The following is a 10108-nucleotide window of genomic DNA, read 5'->3' on the forward strand; positions in this document are numbered from 1 at the left end:
GTGTACACAAGCCATCCGTACGTCAGATTTCTGGAAATTACCAAAGCTGGTGTTTTCAAAACAACAGGTTGCTTGTCCCACACTGGAGTGGGGACTCCCTGCCAGTGGAGGACACGGAGCACATCCTCTTGAGGGAAGCCACAGAACTGTGTGAACCCCCTAAAGCCTCTGATGCTGGTAATCCCCACCAGTGATATCATACCCGGCACTGGGGAGGATTGGGTAAGAGGGTTCATAGATTAAAGAAAAATGGCCTGGATCACATCCCCCTTCCGATGGTGAGAGAGAGGGAGGGAGAGAGAGAGAGAGAGAGAGAGAGAGAGAGAGAGAGAGAGAGAGAGAGAGAGAGAGAGAGAGACTGGGTCCTAGCTGACCCCTCAGGCCACTCAGAGCAAAGTTTGAGAATGACCTGAGAAATAGCACTGAATGGCATCAGAGTGCTTTAGTAAGGTCGCTCCTCCACAGACTGTTTCTCCAGCTTGCACAGAGAGATTGCAAGTGTCCTGAACCCATGTGGACAATTTCTCAGTGTCCTACATACTGGATCTGGGAACCTACCCCAGGCCTGTGTCCTGGCCTCATTCCTACCTCGAGTCCCCAGGGGTCCCCACCTGCTTGGACTCTGTTGCTGCTCACCTGTGGCTTGGAGTCCCACCCTGTCATTGTCATGGACGTCCTCCTCATTTCACTCACGGCCTGAAACTTGGTCTCTGGGGTGCCACAACTATACAAGGATCCCAGGGGCTGGAGACCTGGCACCGTCTCCAGCTTCCGTGCCTCCCCCAAGCAAGGCTGGGGGTTCCAGCTCTCCTAAGTTCTTCTCACCCCATCTTCCCCTCAGGTGATCACAAGGGAGAGAGATTGAGACCACCAAGGGTCTCACACACAGGCAGAGTCACCAGGCCTGCTGAAGCTCTTTATTGAGGCGATGGGGAGGAGGATGAGGAGAGAGAGGAGAGTCGGAGGGACCAACAGGGCACTCTTTCCGCCTCCCACAGGACAGAGATTCTGGCTGTGCTCGCTGCCTTGGACTTCTTTGGAGCCTTGGTTCGCCATGCTCTAAAAAGGGGAGTTTGTGAGCAAGCAGGGTACAGTGACTGACTGGTTATGGTGGGGGGTGGGAATGTTAGGTGCTTTGGGGCAGCATCACAGGCTCACAGAGAAGCAAAACTAGCTAGTGCTGGACAAGGAATTCCTTTCTGCTGAGTTCTCTCAGAAAAGCTCTGTCCACGTAGTGGTGATTAGGCAAGGGTGTGACTGACAAGTGGAGGCATAAAGGATATGGATATCATGACCCCACCTGTCCCTGGCCATCCTCATTCAGGGCCCAGGACTTTCTGCTCCATGGTCAGAGTAGGCTCAGGGACACAGGGATGGCAGGTATACACCAGCAGGTAGGAAATCCCCAGAAGCCCTGAAGGAGACTAAGGACAGGACGTTTGCTGGATGGGTGGCAACTGGGCAGTGTATGTCAGGGTATCCCAGCGTGTCCCAGCGTGTTCCAGCGTGTCCCAGATTATCCCAGCGTGTCCCAGCATGTCCCAGCGTGTCCCAGATTATCCCAGCGTGTCCCAGCGTGTCCCAGCGTGTCTCAGCGTGTCCCAGCGTGTCCCAGCGTGTCCCACTGATGGAATGAAGAAGGCAAGCAACCCTTAATGACCCAGGAATGAAGTTCAGGGCACATGGAGCCCGGGGACACAGAAACCAGGAAGTTCCTGGCTGCAACTGAGACCTCCACGTGAAACCTGAGGCACAGTGGAATACCAAGGTTCTTCTCTGTTAAAGGGTCACTTACCTAGTTACTCTCTGGTTCACATGTTTCTGTAGGAAGCAGAAAACTCAGGGATAAGAATGAGCCCTGGACAACAGTCCATGGCTCATTTCTTCCCATGACCAAGAACTGTTGCAGGGACCACACTGTCCTCGTTGGGGGCAGGGGACATGAGAGTGGCAGACTTACTGGGGACAGAGAGAGGATCATGGGTTGCATGTGCCCTCACCCATCTGTTCAGGTATAAGCAGGTTCTCTGGAACAAGTCTCTTTAGCTGTGTGAACTCCTTAAATTCCTCCAAAGCCTCCAAATCTTCCTGGGGGTGGAAGACGGATGGGTGAGCAGAGGGAGGTGACCACATGTTTAAAAGGAGCCAGTGCCACAAAGACAGGAGCCCAGCACCAGGTGCTTCCTCATGAAATAGCCAAGGGCTGGAGGTGACCTGGTGTGGAGGGTTATCACTGAGCGTGGAGAGCATCTGAGCCATCAAAGGACCCTGGAAACCAAACCTCCCAGTGGAGGCCTGTAACTTCTTGCCTCCGACCTTAAAGGTCCCTGTACTGAGAAGGCTTCAGTCAAGTCACCACTGTCCTGTGTTATAAACCCCGCATGACACCATGAGATTCCACAGAGCATCACCAACAGCCTCTGTGGCCAAGAGGCAATGTCTTCCTCTATCCTGGGTGCTGCCTGCCAGGCTTGGCAGTTACTGCAGTGGAGGCTCAGCAAGGTAGGTGTGGCCAGCCAGCAGCACTGTGCCCTGCCCCCTGCCCAGGAGAGGAAAGCTGCTCCTCTCACACGGGGGCCTAGAGGAATGATGGGGTTGGCATGGGAATGGTGAGCTTGAGGGGTGGAAACTTACCCATGAGCTGGGTCATGGTGAAGCTCATCTCCTCCACATCCCCCTCACAGTAGAGCATGTAGTGACCCTTCACAGAAGATGGCTGCACCTGCATCTTCAGGTGGGTCTTACCCTCAAATGTGGGGGTCCCTGAAATGTCAAGGGCAGCTTACAATCTTGGGTCCCTCTCCTGACTGTCTCCTCAGTCTCTAGTCCCAGATTCTAAATGACTACTGTGGCCTGAGAGCCAAGGACTAGGGATCCCAGGACTTGCCTGTGATCCCTCCTAGGGGTGGGGCTTGGCAGGAGGCTCTCCCTTCCATGGGCTGCCAGCCACCCATCCCTGAGCTGATAACACTCACAGGCAGTGTATTGGCCAGGCACATCTGTTTTCTCCAAGATGATGGTCACTTCAAAGCACTGGCCGTACATCCTGAAATCAGAAACAGTTTGCAGTGGCCCTCTTATACCCAGCCCTCATACCGACTGGGGTCCTCACTCTTCAACCTGTTGCTGAAGTTCTTTCCAAGTAGGGGGACTTTTTAAAACTATTCATTGAGAGGTAATGGGGCAGGTAAGAGACCAACCAACCACAGGAGCCACAGACACTCACATAAATGTGACAGAAAACTCCAAGTCTCCGTTGTTCAGCACCAAGATAAAAATGGGTGAGACCTTGCTTATTGGGAACTCGTCTTCTGACACCATGGCCTTGTTGAACCACTTCCCGGAAAACTAGAAAGATGAATTTTCTCTTTGCCTAATGCCTGACCCCCCTCCCTGTGGAATACGTGCCCTCCGTCTACCATTCATGCCTGCCCATTCCCTCCCACCACCAAAACACAGAAAGTTCATTTGATGGGGACCTGCTTACTCTGAGGGTACCAGGGCCTTCTTCTAGCACACTCTCTCAGACTCCACCACTGAGCACAGGGAGGCCTGAACATACATCAGGATCCCTCAACTCCAAATTGGTCTGTTCTGTTGAGTTACCACCACAGATCACGTTGGGATCACCCTGAATCCAGAACCCTGGTCTTCCTGCACCAGTAAAAGCTGAGAGTACCCTGTGGCCCAGCGCTGACTCACATTCACATTATTGAAAGCAAGTGATGAGGAGTCCTGGGGCTGCAGGGCAGCAACCAGACAGAAGCTAACGGTCAGGAGCAAAGCCTTCATCTCTAGGGTCTGCATTCACAACCAACCAGCAGGTAGCAGGGGCAGGCGAGCCTATACTGGCCCCTCACCTCACTTGACTGCCTTTATACAGACCCATACAACATCCTTGGGGAAGATGTCAAAGAAGACCGGTTCTTCTGGGTTATGTCCACAGCCAGCTGGCAAGGGGATGTCAGTGTTTTGCGTAACAGCTTGTTAGGACTTCAAGTAATCAAGGCCATTGGTTGGAGTGGCAACCACAGTTTACAGTTCAAAGACCTGAGGGAGAATTGGAAACTCAGAGGAAAGGCCATGTGACCCACGCGGTCTGATCCTTTGTTGGAGTCTGGAGAATTGCAAGGACCACCCAGCAGTCCCTGGGGAGGGGTCAGAATGGGGAGAGAGCGGGATTTCAGACCCACTCCACCACATGTGCACCAGCTCAGCCCCTTGAGCCTCGTGCCTGCTGTTCTGTTGGTAACCTTATCCACGGGTGTCCTCAGGACACAGCTTTCCAACTCAGGGCACAGCCTGGTCATTGAGTTGTTCTTCTAGAAACAGTCTCCATATTTTCCCTTCTTGGCTTTCTCCTCCTCAGAGCACTGGCTGGGACTTCCTAAGGCCGCTGTAACAAACCACCTCCAACCAGGTCTTCACCACCTCACATCTGCTCCCCTCAGCCATGGAGGCCAGAAACTGGTTGTGGAGACTAGGCAGGCCAGAGCCACACTCCCCAAGGCTCTGGGGAGGACCCTGGGTGATCGGTAGCTCCCCATGACTCTCTTATTGTGTTTCCTTACCCACGTTCTGCTTGTCTTCACCTAGCCTCTGCTCAGCCCCGAAGGCCCCTCTGACCGCTTGTGACAAGGACTCTCGTCAGAGAATTTAGGCCACCCTAGTTCTTGCTGACCTTAGTTGAGATTGTTAATCTCTGAAGCAAGGCTTCGCTGTCCATAAGAACTCAGAGTCACACGTCAGTGGACCACATTGGCCTTCTGCACCTGGGCATCTCAGACAGTTTTCTGTGGTTTTTATTTGCCCTTGAAGGTTGAGAGAAATAGGTCTGAGATAGGGGACCAGGCCATAGTCACCATTGCACTCAGAAGGGCTCCCTTGGCTGTCCTCATCTGCTCCTGGCACTTAATCATGCAACTCCCATGCCCCACACTTTTCCTTCTGTCTGTCTATATCTGTGTCTGCGCCTTCAGCATCTCAAGTGAGAGCATCAGTCAGCCTGCTTTGGGTGGCATTCACTGCATGGCCGCTGCACTGAAGTTCTCCAGGTCTCTGAGAGAGCGGTCATGTTCTATTAACTTGAACAATAGAGGCTCCTAGATTGGGTGTCTGTCCTGGGACCCCAGACTGACCTAGCAACCCAGCGTGGGATGCAGCATCTTCCCAATGGAGTCTTTGTGTCCTGGGGCCGGGACTTGTGCTCCACATGCTCTCACTGACCTTTGGGCTCAGAATAAAAGGTGGCAGCTTGACCTGGTCATTGTCCTGTAGGAAGTTCTGAGCTGCCCCTGCCCTTCCAGGTAGGAAGGCACAAGGCCAGCACCTGTCAGGCCAGGGACCAAGATGTGGGTCCCAGCCTCCCGAGTGGAAGTCTCTGGCAACCCTTCTGTGTTGACCTTGTCCTGGTGACACACAGGCACCCTGCCAGCTGCCTAAAGAGTCCAGGTATTTGTCTGGATCTCTGAACGCCCTCCATGGCTGCACTGCGTTAGCCACATATTCAAGGACATCTCAAGGGACCAGGGTGCACTTCTGCTCATTGCTCAGTATGGTTGGTCAATGTGAGGGAGGCTTCAGTTAAGGCCCGGCAGTCCACAGAGGGACAGGAAATGTCTTAATGTCCCTTGTACATAATGTCAAGGCAGGGACACTAGAAAGGTATAGACACTTTTATCTCCCACCTGTCCTGTCCTAAAATTCATAACGGAAGCAAAGCTGCAGCTTCCAGAGCAGAAAGGGGATTCAGAGCCATGAGGGGCTGAGGGCACAAAGATTTCCCTTAGGATGGGGTCTTAAGACCCCTTCATGGTCTGCTACTGTCGCATGAAAAAACGCCAGTGTAGGTGGGGACCTCACCAGTCCTGTGGACCCCACGCTGAATGGGGTGGATCTAGTGTCCCCAGTGTAGGCCACCATAGCCCTGTCTTTTGCATGGGTCAACAGCTCCATGATCACTCTGAGGCTTAGCCAACTCCTGAATCAGGGATGGCATCACAGATACTGAGACAGATTAGGGAATTCATCACCAGTGTCGAGCACTGAAAAATATTGTTCGTATTGCTATTAATGCTAATGGAAAATTACTAATATAAACACTCCTTCTGATGTTAATTTTTCTGTGGAAATGCTGGGGGGTGCGGTGTGACTTGCCCCCCATTTGAGAGCTGTGAGACTCTTCCCTGGTGTCCTGTGTGCCTTGAGAAAAGCGCTGTCTGTCAAGCAGTCGGCCACACTTCCTTTTGCCAACCACAGATGTCTGGAGGACGATGCTCAACAATTGCAGGACGCGTCACTCGAGCACCGCTCTGGCTCCAGGAGGTGAGGCCCAGCTGTGCCTGTTTGAAACAGTTGATGGCAGACTTTTCCTCTAACACATCCACCCCAGCCGGAGGAGCAGCAGCTTTCCTGGTGGCCTAGCAGGGGGAGAGCCATGCCTGGTGCAGAGGGATAGTGCCCTGCCCAGGACAGATGCAGCCCTTACTGTGTGTGAATGTTTGCTATGGTGGGTACACACACCCCTTTTCTAGAGGCAGGGTGGATTCCTGAGCTCCCTTTGTGAGCTAAGGGGTCTCTTACTGTCTGCCCTGCTGTGCCTGCTGTCTTATGTTTCAACATTAGATTCAATAAAAGACTTCTTCAGGGGTTTGGCAGGATGACTCATTGGGTAAATGTATTTGGCATCAAACCTGACAACCAAAGTTTGATCCATGTGAGGCTCACGGTAGTGAAGAACTGCCTGCTGTAGTTGTCCTCTGACATGCCCGGCTATGCCATGGTACACGCACAAGCCCTCACACAATAAATGCAATCTAATGAAGAAGAGGTGTAAGGGATGTCTCATTCGGTCAAGTACTTGCCTCATAGGTATTGCCCCACTTGGTATAGTTCTATGTCTCATGCCTCTGAGCTCTGTTCCCAGAACCCGTGTGAAAGCAAGGCACAGTGACAAGTGGTAAGCGCCTGTGATCCCTGTGGTCAGATAAGAGGCAGACAGGTGGATCCCTGGAGATCCCTGATCACCTAATCTAGCAAAGTTCAAGGGCAGTGAGAGACTGTCTCTCAAACAAAAGATGGAGGACGCCTAAGGACTGACACTAAAGGCTGTCCTCTGGCCTACAAATACACACCCACACGCCCCCCCTGACACACGCAGATACACACAGACACACTCACAGAGAAACACACAGACACACACATACACAGAGACACATACACACTCACAGAAACTCATATGGACACACATACACACACACAGACATACACATACATACAGAGACACACACAGACGTACACAGACCCAAACACAGACACATTCCCAGAGACACATATGGACACACACAGACATAGAAACACACAGACACACGCAGACATACACACACATTCAGAAACAGACACAGACATACACACAGATGACCCAAACACAGACACACAGAGTCACACACAGACCCAAAGACAAACAGACAGACAGCAGACACATACACACACACACACACACACACACACACACACACACACACACAGAGTTGTATGCAGACACAAAGAGAAACACACACAGAGATATACACACAGAGAATTATACACAGGGAGACACATAAAGACTCACACAGAGAAACACACACAGGGAGATACAGATTCACAAACACACACATACACAGAGACACACTCATACATACACACATACATACAACAGAGAGTTGCACACACAGAGACACACACAGTCACATACAGAGAGACACACAAAAATACACAGAGACATACAGACACAGACACACAGACACATACAGACTCACATACAGAAACACATACACAGACTCACAGAGACACAGACAGACAAACAGATACACTCAGAGCCACATACCCACAGACACACACACACAGACACACACAGTCACACACAGAGGAAACACATATACAGAGACATACTCACAGATACATGCACACACACACACACACACACACACACACACACACAAGAAGACAACATAGGCAGTAGGTGGTGTGTTCCTGCCTATTTTCTTTCCCCATCACGAATAGAGTAGAATGAGCTGGTCTAAGGAGTGGCTAAGATTTGACTTTTGTCGGACAATGGCTGAAAAGCCACAGCAGCTGAGAAGCAATGGAGAGAGAGGCAGGGAAAGCAGGAGTTGGAGCCCTGGGGGAGACAATAGCCACTCCCAAGACAGGAGCCAAAGCAATAACAGTCATGTGGCAGCATGGCAGGGGTCATACAAACAAGAAGGAATTAGAAGGTCCCGGTGGATGGCCAGGGCAGTGCTAAGATCGAGTGCAGAAGGAGAGAAATTGATAAGGCTCTTAGATCGAAGGACGGAAAACTGTAAAAGCCAGAGAAGAGGGACTGCAGACAGCAGTGCGAGAACAATCCTGAGAGTGGCCAGGATGAAGGCCAGGGTCTTGGGCAATCAGGTCTAGAACCGTCGTCAGTGGATGGACAGTCCCGCCCTTCTGGGCCTGAGCAGAGCTGTCACACATCACTGTAGGGCCAAAGGTTTCAGGAGCCATGAGCGCCCTAACACTGGGAAGTGCCACTTGCTCCTGGTTCCATCTACTGCTGCCCCTGCCACCCATTGTGACCTGCAGCTTAGAAATACAACAATTGCCCCGGGACCAGCTTAAGAAGAGCTTCTTCCTGGCCACAAGTTCTATCCATCTGGGAGCATTACCAGACCCAGGGGCAACCTGGACAGCTCCTGACAGCAAGAGGAGTCCTTGATTCTCAGGGGTCAGACACTTAGATCTGGACTACAGAGGGGAAGAAGCCACAGGGTGTGACTGACACCAGCACAGCCTGGGACTCTGTGGCCGGAAGATCGTCCAGTCTCCCCGAGTCCCACTACAATACAGCGGCTGCTGCCGGGGTCCTCGGGATCCTGAGATCTCAGTTCCTTCCAGGCCCCTCTAGGCTGTGTTTCCTGAATTGAATCTTCTTCTAAAGAGCGGCTACAGTTTGCCCACAGCTTCCTGTGGCTGTGCAGGATCTCCTGAGATGCTGTGACCAGGAACCACGTGGAGTCCTCACCCTAGCTTCCTGCTGACACACAGAGCGATGCTACTAGAGGTTGTCAATAATGTCCTATTCTGGAAATATTCAAATCTTCTTCTAAAATCAGCAGTAAATTTGCTTGGTTTTCTTCTCACACCCAGCACACAGTGTTTTAGGCACCATCATATGGAATTTGAGAGTGTGGGTTTCAGTCTGTCTTCTTTCCTGCTGCAGTCGTCCCAGTGACAAGGCTCCAGGTCAGCTGTGACAGCCGCACCTCACAAACGTCATGTGCTCCACAGGAAACCCTCAGGGCTGACGTCAGAGAGATCGGCACCATCTCTGTTTAACCCACAGTTGGGCTGGTTCCATTCGCAGATGAACCGCGTAGATTTATTCTACAAGACAAACCACCCTTCAATCCAGCGGTAACCCCACTCCCACCACATGTCACCCCAAAATCCCAGACTGCCTCTCCTTCAGGGTCACCTAGTCCTTATTTCACAGCATCTGGGAACCAGACATCCTTCCTCTGTGTATGTCTCCATGGCGTATTACAGATGAAGCCTACGGGCTGTGACCTGTCATGACGATGCCGTGACACCAATGCTCAGTGTTCTGTGTAACTGCAGGTTGTTCCAGGTCAGTGCTGGGTAGTGACTCACTGTGGGGACACTCTATAGATGGCCCCGCCATTCCTAGCTCTAGGTCAGTATGAAGTAGGCCTCCCTGTTGGTTATAGTAGAATCCTTTGCTTGCCTTTTTGCACGGATCCCTGACAGAAACTGCTACACAACATGTTGACTATTTACACCTACATAAAGATGTCACAAACTGTTTTCCAAATGTATTTACAGACATTGTGTTTCTGCGTCAGTGCACTGAGTTCCTATTATCTAAGAGCGCCTGGCTGTTGTCGTGGGCCTGTGTTGTCTTCTTTCCTGGGTGGCTGAGACGTTCCCCTGTGCTTGTGAGCTTGGCTGCCACACACCTGTCATCATCGGCCGAGTCTGTTCTAGACCTTTGCTCGTGTCCGCTGGTGATTTGCTGGCCTGATGTCAAGGGTCGCTGCTTCCTCACTGACACTAGTGTTGTTCATGT

The 10108-nt window shown here is 51.8% G+C and overlaps 1 protein-coding gene across 4 annotated transcripts; it reads right to left on the reverse strand.

Annotated features, from left to right (window-relative positions):
* Nucleotides 1-902: 902 nt before the first annotated feature.
* Nucleotides 903-3850, reverse strand: Lcn3 (lipocalin 3). Of its 4 annotated transcripts, XR_015683330.1 has the most exons (8): nucleotides 3703-3850; nucleotides 3227-3348; nucleotides 2976-3046; nucleotides 2635-2763; nucleotides 1961-2088; nucleotides 1796-1821; nucleotides 1301-1424; nucleotides 903-1059 (listed from the first exon to the last, which is right to left on the reverse strand). XR_015683330.1 is itself a non-coding variant. In NM_001430809.1 (7 exon segments), coding segments are annotated over 6 exon segments (555 nt in total). In that variant the 5' UTR covers nucleotides 3808-3850; the 3' UTR covers nucleotides 903-1059.
* Nucleotides 3851-10108: the final 6258 nt, after the last annotated feature.

The sequence above is a fragment of the Rattus norvegicus genome, chromosome 3, assembly GCF_021556685.1.
Source record: "Rattus norvegicus strain SHRSP/BbbUtx chromosome 3, alternate assembly SHRSP_T2T, whole genome shotgun sequence".
Lineage (NCBI taxonomy): Eukaryota > Metazoa > Chordata > Mammalia > Rodentia > Muridae > Rattus > Rattus norvegicus.